We start from the raw sequence: 22,081 nt of genomic DNA on the forward strand, positions 1-22,081 counted from the left end.
CACACAGCTCACACTCTCAGGTAGCACAATGTGCATTTCTGCTTTTGCTTACAAAAAGTAACTTGTTTATAACCATAGCTCTCAGTAACCCAGTTGAAGTTGGTAGCTTACCACATGAACGCAAGCTAACCTTATGGATCAGGATAGTCTAGCAATTTGCTTAGCCCTAACTGTAGCTCCCCTTGCATGTAGTTTATAAGGTTTATTTTTTACCCTCCTTCCTTTTATTTTTATTACCCTTTTATAGAAAAGCATAGAAGTTTGAGTGTTCGATGACTATTGAGGGAGGACCATAAGGAGAGAAGACTAGAACAATTAACACAAACCACTACGGTATAGTGGAAGGGTGAAGTGTTATTTCAAATATTAAGTGCTATGGGTCAATCAGGGTAAGTCTCAGCTGGTCTGGGGAGAGGAAGGTATATCCTCAAACACCATTTTCCGAAAAAAAGACAAAATAATCCTGGTAGAGTTATTGTACAGAAGACACCTCAACTCAGGACATGAGGGATTTCGGTTAACACTTTAAACAATTAATGACGTTTGTAATAAACTCAATAAAGTTTCAAAAACCTTTTTGCACCTAATTTGGATTGCAAAATATTTTATAAGTTTGCTACCATCAATGAGCAATGATCAGGTTTAGAATTCTTTCTCCTCAACTAGGAACACAACTGAGGCCAACATGTATGTGCCTTCTGAATATTTCAATCATACCCTTTAACTTCAGAGATGTGAATGCTATAGTTGTAGCAGTGCTGATTGGGCAAGAGCGTTGAGTGCACAGAGGGGGGGTGTTGTCTAGCATCATTTTCCAGCTGGAGCATCCACGATGCACCCTTTCTAGAATCTGATTCTAGTTGTACAGGACACAGAAATTCCTCTTTCACGTCAAACAACTACCTCTGTGTGTCTGGCTTTATGGTCCTCCCAGCGCAAGAGAATTCTGAAGCCTTCTTAAAATTTGTCGGATAGATCTTTTGGAGGTAAAACCACATTGGTCAGAGTACTTCACATTAATCTCTACATACTGAAGCAGATGAGTTAAGGTTTATGCTAGGACCTCCAACATTTTAACAAAAGAAATTGACCAATTGGAGGTGCCTTGAGGTAGTAGCTTGGTTGTTTGGGAGTACTGACTTTTAAGGCCAATTGTGGATCCCTTACAATTAACTACCCTCTAGGTGCAATTTCTCTGCCTTCATGCAATATCATTCACCTTCTATAAATACTGCACTAAAAACTCACTGCAACAGACCTTCCTGACTTTCTCGGATTGTATTTTACAATTGTTTGCTCTATTCCTACCCTTGTTACCTCTGCTTCCAATATATCCAGGCTTATTCTTATGACTGCTAACATAAATAGGTCTTCTACAAACCTCCTTATTAAGCTCACTCACTGATATCCATAACTGCTTAAAAATAATTTGGTAACCTATTTTCCATTTAAGGCCCTCAACAGGAGCAGCCCGGTAAATGTGATATTTATTGCACCTGAAAAAACAACGAGACTGCGGAATCGGAGTTTATTGGGTGTAATAAATACCATTCTCTTATGACATTTTGAGGAATAACATTCAGATTTTGGTCCTTACTACACCAAAATCCACATGCTCCAGTAAAATATTTGGAATTTCCTCTACCTTCCCCGATAAATATCGGCAGGTGTGACCTGCCGTTATTTATCACAAAGCCCAGAATTGTGATATGTGCGGTTACCGCAATAGGTGCACATATCACAATTAACCGGGCAGCTGGTACTGAGGGCCATAGTGTTTACTGAATTACTGTTAAGAGTCTATGCTGAAACTCTTACTGCCTCCTCAAGCTTCCTCACCCTTTACGGGACATCTAATTAAAACACCTATTGATGTTTGTAGTCTAACGCTTTACTTCATCCTGGGCCCTTTTCAAGATTCCAAAGAATAAGTTCATTGTGTTTACTAATACTCCTCTCTTCAATCATTCTCCTAGTCTTGAAAATTCTACATGTATTTAAGTATACGTAGTCTTCCTCAGAATAGACATTCGGTTCTCAGAAGAAGGAAAATGCTACTTACCGGTATGCATCTGTTCTTGACATGTAGAGCTGCAGAATCACATACTTGTGCATAGATCACCATCTGGTGTTGGGCTCAGATGTTTGCACTTTGTTGTTGTCTTGGAAGAAGTCTTTGTAGTCACGAGATAGGTGACTCCTCCTTTGGACGATAGTACGCATGGGCATCGACTTCATCCTTAGATTGTTTTTCGCCATGAAGGGAAATGATGGAGTTTGTAAGAAACAGAAAGATGTCCATGTGTAATGTATCTAAGTAAGATAACCCTGGAACAGATAGAGGTACCGGGGAGGCAGGTGGGCGTATGTGATTCCGCAGCTCTACATGCCAAGAACAGATGCATACTGGTAAGTAGCATTTTCAGTTCAAGGCATATGAGCTGCAGAATACATATTTGTGCATAGACTGTATAGCAATGGCCTCCCTTCACAGTGGTCACCTGTATCTGTTGCAGTGGTCGGAAAAAGTGTTTTAAGAACAGCCTGGCCCACAGAAGCTTGTTGTTTTGCCTGCACATCTACACAATAGTGTTTGGTGAAGGTGTGTGGCGTACACCATGTTGCCTCTTTACAAATGTCATCTAAGGGAATGTTTCCTAAGAATGCCATGGAAGCCCCTAGTTTGCGTGTTGAGTGCGCTCTAGGGGGAATTGTTAATGTGCATTTTGCTTTGTGGTAGCATATTTGAATACATTTGACTATCCACCTGGTAATTCCAGCTTTGGAGATGGGGTTTCCTTTATGAGGTGGAGATAAAACTACAAACAGTTGGTTTGTGTTTCTAAAAGGTTTAGTTCTGTCAATGTAATAAAGTATAGCTCTTTTGACATCAAGTGTGTGAAGGGCTCTCTCTGCTACAGAATCTGGTTTTGGGAAAAAAAGGGTAATTCCACAGATTGATTAAGATGGAAAGCAGAGATTACTTTGGGAAGGAATTTCGGATTTGTTCTAAGAACCACTTTGTTATGATGTATTTGTAAGAATGGTTCTTGTATGGTTAAAGCCTGGATCTCACTTACTCTTCTGAGAGAGGTGATTGCAACAAGGAAAACTACTTTCCATGTAAGGAACTGCAGTTCGCGTTTGTGTAGAGGTTCGAAGGGAGTACCCTGAGCCTAGTAAGGACAATGTTTAAATTCCACACTGGCGAGGGTGGGATTGTGGGAGAAATTATCCTTTTAAGGCCTTCCATAAACGCTTTGATGGTATGTACCCTAAACAATGACAAATGTTGTCTGTTTTGTAGGTAAGCGGCAAGGTGCAGTCTTATGGATGTGTATGCCAGATTACATCTTTGTAGCTGTAGTAAATAGCAAATAATGTTTTGAATTGACACATCTAGTGGGTCAATTTTGTTACTGCAGTAAATGACAAATCTTTTTCATTTGGCTGCATAGCAAGCTCTAGTAGTAGGGCGTCTAGCTTCTTTTATAATGTTCATACAGTCCGGCGGGAGGTTGAGGTAACTGAACTCTAGGACTTCTGGAGCCAGATTGCTAGGTTTAGTTGAGCTGGATCTATATTGCCTTATCTCTCCATGGTCATGTGTAAGAAGCTGTGGGGAGAGTTGTAGTTTTTGGTGTGGAACTACTGAGAGTTACAGGAGTGTTCTGAACCATGGTTGCCGGGCCCATGTTGGAGCAACCAGGATCATCTTGAGAGACTGTTGTTTGAGCTTGCGCACCACTAATGGTATGAGCGGGAGTGGCGGAAAAGCGTACGCAAATCTGCCTGACCAGTTCATCCATATCGCATTGCCCTTGGACACTGGGTGTGGATACCTGGCAGCGAAGGTTGGGCATTTTGCGTTTTCATGTGTGGCAAACAGATCTATGTCTGGGTGGCACCACATGCGAAAAAATGGATGAAGAACTTGTGGATGAAGTTCCCATTCGTGGATGTGCTGTGTCTGACGACTGAGCAGATCCGCAATCTGATTGTGTACCCCTGGAAGATGTTCTGCTAGAAGATATATCTTTTGTGGATTGGTCCAAGCTGCAAAGAATGTGTTCCTCCTTGTCTTTGTATATAATACATTGCTGTCATATTGTCTGTGCAGACAAGGACAGTTTTGTTGACGAGATGTGTTTGGAACTATTTTAATGCCAGAAAGATTGCCAGTAATTCCAGGTGATTGATGTGGAGCACTCTTGTTGAGGGGTCCACCTGCCCTGAATTTTGTGATTTAAGAGATGGGCTCCCCAGCCGGTGAGCAATGCGTCTGCTGTTAGCACTATCTGTGGAACTGGGTCTAGGAACAGCCGCCCTTGGGAAAGGTTTTGTGTGTTCCACCACTGCAGAGAGCAATGTGTGCGGCTGTCAACCAACACCAGATCTGAAAGTTGACCTTGAGCCTGGTTCCACGGACGTGCTAAACCTTCTTGTAAAGAGCGCATCTGGAGTCTTCCGTGAGGTACTTTGAGAATGCAAGAGGCCATCATTCTATTAGCTGCATAAACACTCGAGCTGGTAGTGAGTGTTGGGGCTGAAATTTTGTTATGAGGGTTTGCATACTGGCTATTCTGACTGGATTGGGGTATGCAAGCGCTTTGGAAGGGTCTATTGTGGCTTCTAGGTACTGATGGATGTGGGACGGTTGAAGATTTGACTTGGTGAGGTGTATTGTGAACCCCAAGTTCTGGAGCAGCTGAATTGTTTGGCGAGTGTGGTGAACACACTGGCTGTATGACTTGGCTTTTATAAGCCAGTCGTCCAGGTATGGAAACACATGAATTTGTTGTCTTCGTAAGTGGGCGGCTACTACTGCCAGACACTTTGTGAAGACTCTGTGTGCTGTGGTCACTCCGAATGGGAGGATCTTGAATTGATAGAGCTGACCGTCCACTACAAACCCTAGATATTTCCTGTGAGCAGGGTGTATAGGAATATGGAAGTAGGCATCCGTGAGATCTAGAGTGGCAAGGAAATCGCCTTGTTGGAGTAGTGGGAGGACCTGTTGAAGAGTGACCATGTGAAAATGGTCTGATTGTATGTAGATATTCAAAGGTATGAGGTCCAGTATTGGTCTGAGAGTACCGTATTTTGGGGGGATGAGAAAATAGAGGGAGTAAACCCCTATTCCTTGATGCTGAAGGAGAACTAGTTATATTGCATGCTTTAGAAGAATTGAGAGCACTTCCTGTTTCAGAAGTGTTAGATGTTCCGTGGACATTGGAGGTTGTTTGGGCGGTATGGTTGGAGGAGTTGCGGTAAGTTCCAGGCAGTAACCATACTGGATAATTTGTCTTACCCACCTGTCTGTAGTGATTGAGTTCCAGACAGATTGGAACTGTGAGAGTCTTCCTCCGACCGGGTGGAATGGTCTGGAGGGAGAGGAGGGAAGTCATTGTTTGGTAGTAGGGAGTTTCGCTGTTACCTCGGCCTCTACCCGTGTTATTATATCCTCTGTACCCACCTCTAAAATATGCCTTGTTGGGAGAGGTTTGTGTGGGACTCTTGTAGGAGGAAGTAGTGTCTGTGCTAATGTTTTTGGATGCGCCCCTATAAAAGGAGCAACAAAAGGAACCTCGTGGTGTTTGAGATTGTAATGCTCCAATTGATTTTGCAGTGTGTGTCTTTTTTCATTTTTTCTAAAGCTGTATCCACAGCTGGGCCAAAGAGGTGTTCTTGATCGAACGGCTGATTTAAGATAGTTGTTTGCACTTCTTGTTTAAAACCAGAAATGCGCAACCATGCATGTCTGCGAAGTAAGACACTGGTGTTGACAGATCTAGATGCAGAGTCTGCTGCATCGAGGGCACATTTGATGCATGCATTTGTAATTAACTTGCCCTCTTGGACCAGATTGTTGGCCTTGGCTTTGTATTGGTCAGGTAAATGTTGAATAAGATCTTCAAGCTCATCGTAGCGAACTCGGTCATATGTGGCAAGCAGTGTTTGTGCATTAGCTATTCTCCAGTGATTGGCTGCATTGAGACACAACTCGTTTGTCTGATGCATCTAGCAGTTTAGACTCTGTCTGGAAGTGGAGCATCACCAGAGCTTTGGGAATTAGCCCGTTTCCTTGCATTTGAGACTACGAAAGAATCTAAAGGGAGTTGTCCTTTACCGTAAATTGGATCGTTAGGGGCAGTTTTATATTTTTTTTATCAATCCGAGGATTGAGAATCCTGGCTCTAACAAGGTCATTAAATATGTCTGGTGCATGTTTAATGACACCTTTAAGCATGGGTAATGTATGTATTAATTTTTGTGACTGAGCAAATGTATCTAGTAGGAAATCTTCGTCCATGGGGTCTGAATGTAGTTCAACGCCATGATATTGCGCAGCCCTATTAATGAGCTGACTAACACCTATATTGTCGTCTGGAGGGGATGGCCTAGATGGGTATACATCCAGATCAGGAAGGTCTGGAGGACCTGTGGATTGTTGTAATCATCCCATGTATCCTGTGGTGGAACAGGGTTATCATCAGGATCATCTAAAGGATCCTTATCGTGTCCACCCCTGTCCCCTAGATCATTGTCATCCTGTGGTGGTAAGGGTGAGTATGGAAGTATTGGAGATAGTCTAGGAGAGTGTATAGGAGACAAAGGTTTGGTAGGAAGAATAGGTGAAGAGGGTCTTAGGGGTGAAGTTGCAAAGTCTCTTTTCTTCACAGGTACCTCAGGAGAGAGCAAGGTATGCAATTTCCTCTTCTTTGCTGGGATATTGACAATATGGCCTGTTTTAGGGTCAACATGTAATGGCTTTTGTTTCAGATCCATAGGATCTGGCCGAAACAGTTCTTCCTGCTTGTTGTCTGCTTTGGGTGCTGATTTTTTCGGTTCCAATCGTGGTTTTGATTTGGGCTCTGGAGCCGTAGGAGGGGTCTTGTGCTCCTTTGGCTTTGATGTCGGTGTCGAGTCCGAAATCTTCTTAAGATCCAAAAGTAGTTGGTGTTTGTTCGGGTCCGAGGCCTTATTGTCTTTCGGTTCCGAAGATTTCGATACCGAGGCCTTTTAGGTGAAACGGGAATAGGGTGTGTCCCTGATTTCAGTACCGAAGGTGTTTTATGGGTCCCAACATGCGGCTTGCTCGGTTTTTTTTTCAGTCCCGACCTAGGCCTTCAGGCGAAGTTTTGACCGGAGCCTTCTGTTTTTCGGATGGGGCAAGGGCATGGACGTTTGAACTCACTTGTTGACCTGGAGTAATGAGGTCATCGGAGTCGGTGTCATCAGCTTCAGAGACTATGTCGAGCTCCTCCGAATCCTCTGCCTCTGGAACATCGGGGCCTTCGTCGGAAATGTCGTGTGGCACCGGTGTAGCTTGTTGCGCCATAATGTGTCTTCGAGCCCGGGCGATCACGGATAGTCTTTTTGGATCGAAAAGAGGCACAGGCCTGGCAATCCCGTTCCTCGTGTTCTGATGAGAGGCAAATGTTGCAGATCTTGTGGTGGTCAGTGTGTGGAAATTTAGCTCCACACCGGGGGCATTTGTTGAATGGAGTCCTTTCCATTAGCCGTTGGGACCGAGGATTTTGAGGTTAGCGCGTCAAGGGGCACGCAACCTAAACCATACCATCGAGTGGTGATGGGTTGCGCGTCGAAAAGGGTTGGAAACACGGTACCGAACCGGAGCGCAGCAAGTCACATCCAAACCCGATGGCAGAAAAAAAAAAAATCTAAGGATGGAGTCCATGCCCATGCGCACTATCGTCCAAAGGAGGAGTCGCCTATCTCGTGACTACAAAGACTTCTTCCAAGACAACAACAAAGCACAAACATCTGAGCCCAACACCAGATGGTGATCTATGCACAAGTATGTATTCTTCAGCTCATATGCCTCGAACAAGTATTTTTTAAATAAGGAATCTCAAAGGAGTGTCAAATGGCAACACCACTGCACTTCTTCCTCTTAGCCTCAAACAATATACACTCCAGGGAGTATGGGTAAATATACATCTCTCCCACACATAGTTCTTACCGGACCTTAGGATACAAATTCAATTTTACCCACACTACTGCAACTTCGTTTGCTCAGCCCCATCTCAATTGGTTTCTTACACAGAGGTACCTGTTGCCTCAACATTGTAACCTAAACTAAGACTACACAAATTTGGTAGCCCGAATATTTTGTAAAGCAGAATAAACTTAATTGTGAGGGTCTGACCATGAAGATCTAGCTATACCTTCATGAAACATTCTTCTGAAATATTAAATGCTGTTTTGCACTTCATGATTATCATCCTTCCAGACCAAACTTTGGTTCGCATGCATTTATAACAGCTAAATATTTTTTAAACACTAAATAACACCATGTCTCTTCCTGCACTGTATTTTCATTCCCCTCTTAGTCTTAACATTCGAAGATGACTCTTATGAGATCCCAACTGACCCCTCCTTGAGCAACCCCAGGTCAATCCTTGGATATCTTAGTTCACCAGCTTTCAATCCTACCCAATCCAAAGGCCCCAAAGGAGACATTATGTTGTCTTCTAGGCAAGTTTAAGGAAATTTCTCATTTTGTATGGTCACCCCTAATGTTTTGGACTGATGTACAAGTTACTTACCTTCGGTAACGATGTATCTGGTAGAGACGATTGGCAGATTCCTTAACGTAGAATTATCCCCAGGCGTGAGACTGGACCCGGAAAACTTTCTTGCCCAGCATCTCTGCGCGCCGGGGGGGGCGGTACCTCGTGACTCTGCCCAGACGTCCTCCGCGGGCGTGAGGTCAGCGAGGTCACATAAGCCCCACCCCGGCGTGCTGACGTCAGTGTGCTTTGGAGAGCTTTTCCGTGTCACAACATGGAGCCATCACAACAAAACTGAGGCGAGCATGGGAACAGTGTGCGAAAAACCCAGGGAAAGTGAGAGAGAGAGAAAAAAGAGAGAGAGAGAGAGAAAGAAAAAAAAGAGAGAGAGAGAGAGAGAGAGAGAGAGAGAGAGAGAGAGAGAGAGAGAGAGAGAGAGAGAGAGAGAGAGAGAGAGAGAGAGAGAGAGAGAGAGAGAGAGAGAGAGAGAGAGAGAGAGAGAGAGAGAGAGAGAGAAAGAGCAAGAGAGAAAGAGAGAGAGAGAGAGAGAGAGAGAGAGAGAGAGAGAGAGAGAGAGAGAGAGAGAGAGAGAGAGAGAGAAAGAGAGAGAGAAAGAGAGAGAGAAAGAGAGAGAGAGAAAGAGAGAGAGAAAGAGAGAGAGAAAGAGAGAGAGAAAGAGAGAGAGAAAGAGCAAGAGAGAGAGAAAGAGCAAGAGAGAGAGAGAGAGAGAGAGAGAGAGAGAGAGAGAGAGAGAGAGAGAGGGAGAGGGAGAGGGAGAGGGAGAGGGAGAGGGAGAGGGAGAGGGAGAGGGAGAGGGAGAGGGAGAGGGAGAGGGAGAGGGAGAGGGAGAGGGAGAGGGAGAGGGAGAGGGAGAGGGAGAGGGAGAGGGAGAGGGAGAGGGAGAGGGAGAGAGAGAGGAGAGGGAGAGAGAGAGAGAGAGAGAGAGAGAGATAGAGAGAGAGCGAGAGATAGAGAGAGAGCGAGAGAGAGAGAGAGAGAGAGAGAGAAAGAGCGAGCGAGAGAGAAAGAGAGGCACACAAAAGGTGAGGAACAGCACCAGGCGGCACAGAGGAAGATGAAGCCAACAACCGCTGAACCTCTGGAGAAGAGGGGGCATCCGAAGACGAATCAAGGACCTGACGTCAGCCCGGCGCCATAGAGTCCGCCACCGGCGTCAGGTCAATTTAGACTGGCAGCGAAGAGGATGCCAGAACGACCTCCGCCCCAACACGCGGCGCAGGAGACCAAGGCGGGGTCGGAGCCGGGGCGGCTAAGGAACGGTGCCAAAAAGGCATCGACTCGACCTCCGACGAGGCAGCCGCCTGCGTGGAGGGACGAGAGGGGCCCGGGCACACGCCCCGACCCCTAGCCGGCCCCTGCAGCGTGGCCAGGGCCAGCAGCCGCCGGCGCCTGAGCGGTGTCACCTTGGTCTCAGACAAGGCCGCCGCCTGCCCAGAGAACCGAGGGGGACTCTAGGACACGCCCCAAGCCCCGGCAACCTCCTGCAACACCACAGGGACCCCCGCAGGGTTTCACGGCGAGGCAGAGGCGCCGTGGTCCGAAAGAGGGAACCCCGAAGGGCCGCACCACGACAGCACAACATCCACCGAACCAGTCGGCGCCGGAGCCGCCGTCGCAGGAGTCCCCGCACGCGGCAAGGGATCCGCAGACGTCCCAGGAAGAGAAGGAGAAGAAGGAAGGGTCAAAGAGGCCTGCAAGGCCACCGCATAGGCCTCCATCTGGGCTCTAGTCGCGGATACGATGGCGACGCACAGGCCGTACCACCCGCAGAGTACTCTCGCCCCCAACAGGCCGGCAACCGGGCCTCGGGGACAAACTGCGACACTTACCAAGAGGTGAGCGACGCCCTTGCAGCCTGGGAGAAGGACGATGTCGGAGACTGAAGCAGCAGGTCTTGAAACCGTCCGCGGGGGACGGACGCGGCGACGACGCCGACCTGGACATGCGTGCCGAAAGGAGTTTCATCCGTTGCTCCCGCCGGGTCTACGGCTTCATTTGCTGACACGCCTCACAATCTGTGGAGTCGTGGTGCTCCCCCAAACACCGCATGCAGATAGGATGAGGCTCCGTCGCCGACAACTGGCGCGCGCAAGACGAGCACGTCTTGAAGCCCGAATGCATTTGCACACTGTTCCCAAGAAAACGTACAAAGCAGGAAAGGAAGGCCTGAAACAGGCCAGGAACACAATCCGGATCCGTGTTGCAAGTGGAAAAAAAGAAAACTGACGTCAGCGCGCCGGGGTTGGTCTTATGTGACCTCGCTGACGTCACGCCCGCGGAGGACGTCGGGGCGGAGTCGCGAGGTACCGCCCCCCGGCGCGCAAAGATGCTGGGCAAGAAAGTTTTCCGGGTCCAGTCTCAAACCTGGGGATAATTCTACGTTAAGGAATCTGCGGCTAGTAGTCTCTATCAGATGCTGCTTTTTTTCGACTCTGAGTGCACTGAAGCCTGCGAACAAGACCTCAGTATCAGTGCCTTGACCTTAAAATATGTATGCTTGATTGGCTTCTACCCAATTGGCATAAACTAACTTACTTGTAATCCCCTAGTATGTGGTACCCAGGACCTGTAAGAAAATGGTCACCCCAGGTACTGCAGCACTGGTTGTGCCACCCTGGGTGTGACAAAGGTAAAACATGGCTCCCAGCATTGCTCAATTTGTATTTAAAAAAAAAAAAGAAGAAGAATGCCAGGGCTCTCACCAGGAGGCCACTGCAGCTTGCCTTGCTGCCAATGATAGTAACACCACAACTACTAACCATCACACTCCTACAAGGTTGACAATTCAAACTATTCCAGGCCCCGAAAGCTATAAGAATGGTTTAGGTGGCAGGTAATAGTCACTTTTAATGTATATTGAATTAATAATGGACTGTTCTAAATTAGCCAAACCGTGCCATCTTGTGGCAGACCGTCACAAGCACCGGTGCCAACAATCAGGGCCGAGCACCGGAAACCACCAGCTCAAATTAAGCACTACCACTGCTCAAATTAGGCACTGCCACAGCAGACTGGAAGAGCAGTTTTAAACTGCCAACTCAACGTTGCAGTTTAAAACAATGGCAAAGCCCAATCCTCCCTTTATAATATACATATAAGTCACCCCTCTAAGGTACGACTATTGAGACCAAAAGCAGGGTGCTGTATATTAGAAAGTAACAGTAAAAACTTGCAATTGTCATTTTTACTGAGGAAAAGGTTAGTAGCCCATTGGCAAGTACAGAGTGCAGGTTGACACCACAGCCCTGCTAAAATCTGACTGGGACAATTAAAGTTAGCACTGTAAGGTATCAAACAACTAGTTATATTAAGCCCGACTTGGTGCTGAAGGCAAAATGTATGCAACATATTGCAGTGTGCAATTTTCAAAAAGTTTCCACTTTGTTGCTCAAAGTTTCCTATGCCAATTCATGATTGCAAACGAGGTCTGTCCCCTAGACCGCTTTATGCCCTCCTGGGAGACGTGTAAATACCGTCCGGAAAGGACACAACAGAAGACTGGCAGGAAGTCACATGGGAGTTGAGGCAAAAGGGAAGCTCCGAAGGGGAAGGTACTTCTGAAGGGCAAATGGCAAACACTTGGGAGATGGGCTGCTCTAATCTTTGGACAGACAGGCTCACACTAGGGACAGAGAGGGGAAGCCAGGTGTCCAACAGAATTGTCAGGGGCGAGAAGATCCCTTTTTAGCCATATCTCTGATTTGGGCTAGGGAGCTTTGCACACCAGTAGACTGCTTCTGCCATGCTGGGAGTAGGCAGAATGGAGCCTTCTCGGAAAGCCAGATGTGACACTTCACTGGAAGTAGTCCCCAGGAAGGGTATCCCATTGGTGAGTCACCACGAGCTCTTCAGAGTGACATTTTCTTGACATAAAAAAGGCACCCCTGGCACCCAGAAATCAGATCTCGTTGGACTGGAGAAGAGGACTGAACAGAGAGAGACTGCATCGACATGGACTGCATGTGCTGCACCTGGTGGCTAGCAAAGAAAAGGACTGTGCCTGCTGTGTTCTGCTCGTGGAGAAGTTGACTCCTGAGCCCAGCCGAAGCAAGATACTCCAAGGGCAGTTGGCTGAACTATTTGCAACACAGGGCCATAAAAGCGGAAGAAGCTTGCTTGGGCGAGTTGGTAGCCCAGATTCCTGGATTGCTACCATGCAGCCCAAGGGGCCCGGACCAGATGCTCACAACATGCCCCTTAGTCTGCTGGACCCAGGAGAAGTCACTGGAATGCAGCTAGATCGTCCAAAAGGCAACTTTCAATGAAACTGCTGTACTGGGTGAATGGACTTTCTCCAGGCTCGAGAGGACTTTGAGGGCGTCGACCCCTGTGGCCAAGAATGCCTCACCAAGCCTGTGAAAAGAGGAGTAGCCCCAGAAGACCCCATCAACCGCACAGCATCTTCGTCATCCTGTGTCCCTTGCATCGGGACCACTCCATCGAAGTCAATGGCAAGGAGCCACTGACGCTTGAACTGAAGACTGCTCTTCTCAAGGAGGTAACGGTTTCTGTGGACCTTGCTGGTACCCCCGACTGACTCCCTGCTGGAGTTGGTCGACTAAAGTAACTCTGAGTAACGGTGTCGATAAGCAAGATTTTCTTGAAATTCTTTGAACTTGCCAATGCTTGTTTGTGGTTAAGTAAAAAAGCTATGATTTACAATACCTTGAAAATACAGTATCTCCAGAACCCTCCAGTGAATCTTTTTCGTTGTCTAAATTTAAATAAAAATACGGCTCTATTTTCATAAATAGGTGTCAGATTTCTTAAGTTTCTCATTTGTTTAATCAATGGTGTTGGTGCTGTTTAAATGCTTTACATTTGCTCCTTTATATAAGTCTGACTGCTCAGAGCCACAGCGACCTAGGGTTGAGCTACGGTTCAGCAAACAAACCCGGACTGGTCCTAAAGGGGTTGCTAGTGTCTTAAACAGTGAGGTTTCACAACCACACTATATAATACACCTAGTTTCCTCACAGCAAGAATGTGTTTAATTTGTAAATTAGACCATCATTAGTTATTTTTTTGGTTAATACTATTGATTTATCGTGAATAAAAACGAATAGTTTCTTACCTGTCGGTGTAGTTTTGCAGCTTGAAGATCTTTCTGGATTCACTATGCTGTGCATTATTCCGCGATCTTGTGGTTGGGTCCGGATTCGTAGTCTTTTCTTTGTTTTTTTTTTTTTTTTTTTCGTAGCCCAGGTGGGCGTCGACGTACACCATTTGGTGCACCTCCCGTGACATCGTCGTGCTTCCTGCGGAAGTCCCACCTTTGGGGCGCCATCTTCGGGTTCTTTTTTCCTTTCCTCTTTTTTTTTTTTTTTTAACCCTAGGCGATTGATTAATCCTTCTTGTTCCTTTATCTGTATGTTTGTATTTCTTTGATCTTTTCCATTTTACCCCCTCTTCCTCCAGCCTCATCTTCCTGGCGGAGGTGGGTGGGTTCGCTAGTGAATCCAGAAAGATCTTCAAGCTGCAAAACTACACCGACAGGTAAGAAACTATTCGTTTTGCAGCGTGAATCTTTCTGGATTCACTATGCTGTGCATCGATTTTGTAGCGGTTTTCCTAGTTCTGTGGCGGCTGGGTGGTAGATGAGCGTTGGTCGTTGAAAATGTGCTGAAGCACCTTCTGTCCAACCTGTGCTTCCTTGTTCATCTGAATGTCCACGCAGTAGTGTTTCGTGAACGTGTGCACAGATGCCCAAGTTGCCGCGAGGCATATGTCCTGGATGGGCGTGTTCGCCAGGAAGGCCACGGTGGCCCCTTTCTTCCTTGTGGAGTGAGCCTGCGGCCCCTCCGCTAGCTCCTGTCCAGCCTGTTTGTGGCAGAATTGAATAGTGAGGGCAATCCACCTTGCGATGGTGCCCTTAGTCACTGGTCTACCCATGAAGCTAGTAGCAAAGGACACAAACAGCTGTTTCGACTTCCTGAGTTCCTTGGTTCTCTCAATGTAGTGCATCACCGCTCTTCTGGCATCGAGGGTGTGCAGTGCCTTTTCTGCGTTTGTAGTCGGGTTTTGGAAGAAACTTGGTATCTGGATAGCCTGATTTATGTGGAACGCCGACACTACCTTGGGCATGAAGTGTGGGTCCGTTCTCAGGACTATTCTATCTTTGTGAATCTGAATGTAGGGTTCCTGCAGCGTTAGTGCTTGAAGCTCGCTCACCCTGCGTAGTGAGGTTATGGCCACCAGAAAGGCTGTTTTCATAGTCAACATCTGCAGTGTGGCCTTGTGAATGGGTTCAAACGGTGCCTTCATGAGCTCCGTCAGGACCACATTCAGATTCCATGCCGGCGGCGGCAACCTTTTCGGGGGGGCCATCCTTTTGGCTCCTTCCATGAATCTCCTCACCACCTGCGAGCTGAAGAAACTTCCACCTTTTTCACCTCTGGTGTAGGCCACGATGGCCGCTAGGTGTACCCTTAGTGAGCTCGAGCAGAGGTTACTCTTTAGAAGGTGTGTGAGGTACCTCAGTACTGTTGAGTCTCTTGTCATTCTGTTTTGCAGGCCCTTTTTCCGGCACCACACAGTGAACCTCTTCCATTTTGCGCTGTAGCATTTTCGTGTAGTTGGTTTCCTCGCCTCCCGTAGCACTCGCATCGTGCTCGGCGGCAATCTTAGGTGCGCGAACTCTATGTCTTCAGGAGCCATGCCGCCAGGTTGAGGGTCTCTGGCTCTGGGTGCAGGACCTCCCCGTTTTGCATTGAGAGCAGGTCCTTCCTCCTCTCGAACCTGTATGGGTCGCCTTGTGCCATTTCTTGAATTTGTGAGAACCATGTCTGCCTCGCCCACTGCGGAGCCACCAGGATCAGGGTCATGTTGCTGGTTCTGCACTTGTCGAGCACTCTGTGCAACAGGGGTATCGGTGGAAAGGCGTAGGCAAATGTCCTCGACCAGCTTATCCATAGGGCATTTCCCTTGGATTGCTGATCTGGTTGCCTGGACGCGAAGCTTTGGCATTTTGCATTGTGGCGTGTTGCAAAAAGGTCTATTGTGGGAGTCCCCCATCTCCGGAAGAGTTTCTCTGTTTCCTGGCCATTGAGCTCCCACTCGTGTGATGCTGAGGTCTGCCTGCTTAGCCAGTCTGCCTCCACATTGTCCTTCCCCGGTAGGTGGATTGCCAGTAGATCTATCCTGAGAGGTATGGCCCATCTCCAAATCTCCTGAGCTAGGGATGAGAGCGGGAACGACTGTGTCCCCCCTTGTTTGTTGATGTAGAACATCGCCGTGGTGTTGTCTGTTTGGACCAACACCCTCTTGTTGAACATGTGCCTCTGGAATGCCTTCAGGGCTAGCAGGATTGTTTTCAACTCGAGGTAGTTGATATGGCGGACCGCATCTGCTGGGGCCCATAGACCCCTCACTCTGAGGTTGTCCATGTGCGCTCCCCATCCCTTCTGCGATGCGTCCGTGGTAATGGTCACTGTTGGGATTGGTGGTGTCAGGCTTCTCCCTGCTGTTATGTTGCCTCTGTTCCACCAAGTTATCTCCTCCTGCACTGCGTGCGTAACAACCACTAGATCCTCCCAGCTTCCGTTTGCTTGTGACCATTGTTGTTGTAGCCATTCCTGGAATGGTCTCATGTGCAGGCGTACATTCGGCACCAGCTGGATACAGGACGCCATCATCCCCATCATCTTGCTCACAGCCCTCACTGTCAGAGCTCGCCCCTTCTGGTAGAGCTTCGCCTCCTTCAGTAGAGCCTCTGTCCTCCTCTCGCTGGGCACTACTGTACTGTTGCGGGAGTTGATCTTTGCCCCCAGGAAAATCTTCACCTGCTCTGGTTCCATCGATGATTTTCCCCAGTGGATCGAGAATCTCAGTTTTGTGAGGGTGTCTGTTACGCGTTTTGCGTGCCTCTCGCACTTTCCGCGTGAGTTTGCCTTGACCAGCCAGTCGTCCAAGTAGGGGTAGACATGTATTCCCTGCCTTCGTAGGTGCGCCGCTACCGCCGACAGGCATTTTGTAAAGACCCTTGGTGCTGATTTTAATCCGAAGGCCAGGGTCGTGAACTGGTAGTGTTCTTGTTCGATGTTGAATCTTAGAAGGCCCTTGTGCCTTCTGTTTATTGGGATGTGAAGATAGGCATCCTTGAGGTCCACGGTGACCATGAAGTCCCCTTCTCTTATCTGTGGCAGAACCTCCTGCAGTGAAGTCATTTTGAACCTTTGCGTTCTGATGAACTTGTTTAGGTAACGGAGGTCTAGTATGGGTCTGAGGTCTCCGTCTACCTTCGGATCCACGAAGTAGTTTGAGTAGACCCCTTTGTTGCGTTCTCTGAACGGCACTGTCTCTATGGCTCCCTTTTGTAGGAGTTTCCGCGTTTCTTCTCTGAGTATTGCCAGTTCTTGGGCCGATCTCAGTCTTCCCCTTGGTTTCCTGTTTGGAGGTCTTTTCTCCAAATCTACGCAGTACCCGTACTGCACAACGTTCCGTATCCACTTGTCTGTGGTTATACGCCGCCACTCCTGAAGGTAGAACCTCAGTCTTCCGCCTACTGGTGTCGTATGCTCGTAGGCTCTTGAATTTTCTCTTCCCCCTGATGACACTTTTTTGCGCCTCACCCTTGGGGTCCTGACGAGGGTAGGCGTCCTCTTGCGTGCTGAGTCACTTTGTCGAGGGCTGTTCGCCCCCTCTCCTCCTTTGGCCACGTCCGTTCCCTCTACCGCGAAAGGACTGGCCCCGAGGTTGATATTGCCAGTTTTGCTTCTGTTGACCTTGTCCGTGACCTTCACCCTGCTGACTTTGTTGGAACGCCTGGTGCGACGACCCCTGCTGGCTTCCTCCCCTACCGTAGGGTCTTCTCGAGGGATTTCCTCGCCTCATTCCCCTCAGCTGTAGGGCCCCCATGGACCTCGCCGTCTCGTTTTCTTTTTTCAGCTGGGTGAGCTTGTCGTCCACTGTTGCTCCGAACAGTGTCTCTCCATTGAAGGGTGTGCCAAGGATGTTGTTCTGCACTTCCGGTTTGAATCCCGAGATTCTTAGCCATGCATGCCTCCTCTCTGTGACCCCTATGGCCCTGAGTCTTGCTGAAGTCTCTGCCCCATCCAACGCCGTCTTTATACAGGAGTTGGCGATGTTTTTGCCTTCATCTATCAGGTGAGAGGCTCTCTGCCGGAATTCTTCGGGGAGGTGCTTTACTAACTCCCCCATCTCATCCCAGTGCTGGTACTGGTGTCTATTGAGGAGTGCATTTGAATTCGCCATGCGCCAGTGCATTGCGGCGTTCCTCTCGACCTTTCTTCCTGTGAGGTCAATCCTCCTGCTCTCCTTATCCGGGGGTGGGCCCGAAGTTGCTGGTACGTTGGCCCTTCTCCTGGCCGTGGAGGCTATGATGGAGTCCGCGGTCACGCTACCCTTGATGTAAGGGGGGGTCCAGGGAGGAGTGCTTATATTTCTTCTCTGTCCTGGGCGTGATCGACCGGCAGGTTGCAGGTTCCTTGAAGGCTTCTCTCCCCTGATTCATCACGCTTTGTAGCATGGGGAGGAACTGGCTCCTTGTCTGGATGGGGAGCAGTGTCTCGACGAGAAAATCGGCTTTCGGTTTCTCCTCGTCGAGTTTGACGCCGAAGGCCATTGCTGCGCTCCTGACCACCATATTGTAGACCCCGATGTCGTCGGGTGGCGAAGGCCTCGAAGGGTACGTGTCCACGGGCTCCTCCGGGTTTTCGGTGTCGAGATCGTGCCATTCGACGTCGTTGCTGGTAGATGCCGCCGATTCGTAGAACGACCGTTGGTCTTCTTCCTCGGCTTCTCCCTCATAATAGGGCTCTTCTTCCTCTTCGAGTTCCCTTGTCAGCCCTTCGGCGTCGAACTCGTCTTCGACCTCCTCGACGTCCGCTGATGGAACCGTTGGAATCTTGAATTCCTTCATTCTGGCGTCGAACTCCTTCTTTCTTTGAAGGATGTTCTCCATTTCGGCCTCGAGCCGCCTCTTCTTCTTCTCCATCTCGGAGATGCTTTCGGCGTCGACCGCGGGTCTTTTCGATGAACCTTGCGTCGACGTCGAACGTTCTTTCTGCGTCGATCGGCCCGTTTCATGGGATGCTTTCGACGACCCCTGCCTTTCGGCGTCTTTCGGCACCGGGGAGTCCTTATCTAAGGATCCGCTCGGCCTCTTGTCCGTGGTTCCCCCTTTGGATGTCGAAGTTTTCGGCGCCGGGGCTCCCTTCGTGGACTTTGACTCAGATTTTCTCGAGTCACCCTCGTGTTGTCGAGGTACTTTTTGTTTTGCGCTCGACGATTCTCTTACCTCGTCTTCTTTTTTCTTGTCGGTCTCTACGACCGTGAAGTTTTCGGCTGTCTCGGCGACGTTGTCCTCGTCGTCTGAGGAGAGGCCCAGAGCGTAGAGGGCTTCCCCTTGCCGTCCATGCTGGCGTTGGCCCTTCTCTGCCGCTCTCTCACCCTGAGTGTCTTCGGCGCGAAGGCTGAGCAGGCGTTGCAGTCGATACTCTGGTGATCGACCGGTAGGCAGAGGTTGCAGACCGGATGCTGGTCTCTCTGCGCGAACTTGTGGTGGCAGTTTGGGCAGAACTTGAATGGCGTCTTGTCCATTGCGCTCAGGGTCTCTGAGCGTGCATTCTCCAAGGCCGTCGAAGAAAAAGGGCGCTGGTCCTCCTTTCTTCGCGCTCCTGATGAAATCTCTTCCTTTCCTGATATCTTCTAGTGTTTCTATCGACGAAACTCGCTTTTCTTCCTTCGAGTGTAATTCTGGAGCTTCCCGATGACGATCCAGACCCAACGGCGGAAAAAAGAATCTGAAGATGGCGCCCCAAAGGTGGGACTTCCGCAGGAAGCACGACGACGTCACGGGAGGTGCACCAAATGGTGTACGTCGACGCCCACCTGGGCTACGAAAAAAAAAAAAAAAAAAACAAAGAAAAGACTACGAATCCGGACCCAACCACAAGATCGCGGAATAATGCACAGCATAGTGAATCCAGAAAGATTCACGCTGCAAAACCATTGTTATTTCTTACCTTCAAAATTATTCCTTGTGGAATTTTCAAAACAGGAGTAGTGTGCAGTTTTTACCACAAAGAAAAATTAGGCCTTCCAATGCCACAAACTACTTCATCCAAGTTTCTAAACTATTCTCAGTGTTGCTTCCCTTCAGTCTCTCCAACAAAATCACTATTCTCTGATTACTCCTAAAATAGCCATCCGCATCCTCTGCTTTGTACTCATGGCTTGTGCTATGTAGACCAGGACGCTGCAATGTCTGAGCATCCTACTGCACAACAGCCACTCTGCCTTCCACCTCTGTCGTAGTCCCGGAAGGTTTTGCCATTTACTGGTAGATTTACACCTAGTTCTTCCATGTTGCCCCACACAATGTTTTGGGAGTAATTTACAATTAAAATGACTGTAATAAATATCTCCTCTACATCTTAACTTCATCAGTTTCTTTGCATTCTCCTTCTCCCCATGCCAGCCCCACCCTTCCCCTATCTCTAACTACACTCAGAGTCTCCTGTAAAGCGAAGTTAGTTTCACCACTGTCTACTCTATTAATGTTTTCAATTATTTATCACAAACTCAAGAAATAGTTCTTATTTAAATAGAGGTGTACTCTCCCTCTGTTAACCTTGTATTATTCTGTACTGTACCTGCCATCATGGGTGGAGGCATCTAGTCACCTTGTGGCATCAAACCGAGCCCCTTTTGAATTGCTTTGCTGTTATAGGATCATTAACTCAGGGGCATAAATAAGCAATATATAAATGAAACGTGTATTTAAACCTAGAATATACGTTTTAAAATGTGAACAAGAAAAATATGTTACTTTGTCAAAAGGGATAATTGTTTTTCAAACCACTTGAGAACAAGGAATGGACAACCGTACCTGCCCAAAGCATATAAAAAGTAGAACACAGACAGAACTTGCACTGTATATATAGTAAAGAGCAGAGTCTGCAAATCTTGTTTCTATGTCAGCTGGTGTGCAAAACCTAGGAAGGGGCGAAATCTGCAACAGTGGCACATGAAAGAAAGTTGGTGAGGGGGGAGTAAGTGAAGGGAGACCGGACAGACAGGTGAGGGTATCACAAGGTACACAAAAAGTTTACTGGATACGCAAGAATGAAAGGAGGAGAGATCAACAAAGACAGACAATGGTGGTAGAGGGCTATCTTAAAGTTCATGTAAGCATATGATGTACATAATTTTAGTAAAATCAAAAGGTCTTGGCTAATTTCCAACCTAAAAAAAAAAAAATAACAGCAATGTGGGATACTGGCCTCTGAGTAGAGAAAAGCACAAAAAAAGAAGAATATGAGGTATCACCCTGTGCAGAGGCACCAGACAACTAAAGAATGCAATTAATGGGCTCAATGTAAATGAGCCAGCAATGAAATAGAAAATTACACAGAAATGTACTCATTTTGCGGATACCCGTTGTCAAGAGAAGTTAAAACAGAAGTCTAGTCTAGCCTTCTGTTGCCAGTTTTTCTTGCATGTTACAAATACCCAAGTATGTAATCTGCCTTTCAAATCTTGGACTGCATCTCACCAAGACAACACTGCCATTGTAGAAAAGAGTAAAAGCTAGCAAACTTCAGAGTTTGCCACTTGTGCTCAACGGGAATCAGCAAAAGAACTTGGCATGGTGGTTACTCTTACGTATGGGACGAGCTGAAAGATGGTTTTTGCCCTTTATGCTTATTTCAAGGCAAATATTTGCTTCCACAGTCCTCAACGTGGTATAAAAAATAACATTTACGCAGTGAATCGGTGCATTAGGTTCTCCAACGTTCAACAAACTGTAAAATATATTGAACTGAGAAGACAGGAAAATAATTCTCAATAAACCAGTACGGATAAACATATCCAAGTTCTGTCACCATCAGAAGAAAATCTTAAAACATCATTTCTGGATTTAGTGAAGCTTTAAGCATCTCTAGAAATATGGAATGTGCACTCCGCCATCAAATTCCTTTATCCAGCAATGACATTAAATATGCCACCATGTTAACAGTAAAGCTAAGGAGAAAGGTCTTGGAGATCCAAGGCTTTAGCCAAGTAAATATGTACCTTAGGTCCACATGTTTAATGTGTGGCATTCTCCTCAAGGATTGGAGCCGGAGCGTGTCCATAGAGTTCCCAGCCATGCATAGTTTGTCCATGGAAGTCAGGTTCTCCAGCACCACTGGGACGTCCGTGAACTCGTTGAAAGAGAGGCCCAAGTAACTGAGCTGATGCATAGTCTCAAGTTCTTCCGGAAGCGTTTCTAGGCAATTCCCATCGAGCAGAAATGTCTGCAAACTGCAAGAAAGAAAGGAAAGGGGTGAATGAAGACAAAAGGAACACAACAGCTGTGTACAGCAACCTCCCGAACCAACAAAAGCAGTGAAACAGGCAATGATAAACAGTGCAGACAAAGGCATTATGCCAAACCGTGCCTGCCTGTGGAGAAAACCAAACCAAGTTACTGATTAAAGCAAAGGACTTTCAATGATTCAGTTCAAACAACAGCTTACAAGGACACAGCGATTATGGTATGCTCAGCCTTCACATTA

At 47.5% G+C, this 22,081-nt stretch overlaps 1 protein-coding gene across 1 annotated transcript in view; it reads right to left on the reverse strand.

Moving 5' to 3' along the window:
* Positions 1-22,081, reverse strand: part of PHLPP1 (PH domain and leucine rich repeat protein phosphatase 1) — a 520,000-nt gene that overhangs the window by 149,122 nt on the left and 348,797 nt on the right. The window contains exon 6 of the mRNA XM_085606901.1: positions 21,597-21,827. Coding sequence (XP_085463027.1) covers positions 21,597-21,827 — 231 coding nt within the window. The remainder of the gene's footprint in view (positions 1-21,596; positions 21,828-22,081) is intronic.

Source organism: Triturus cristatus, chromosome 5_2 (assembly GCF_964204655.1).
Source record: "Triturus cristatus chromosome 5_2, aTriCri1.1, whole genome shotgun sequence".
Lineage (NCBI taxonomy): Eukaryota > Metazoa > Chordata > Amphibia > Caudata > Salamandridae > Triturus > Triturus cristatus.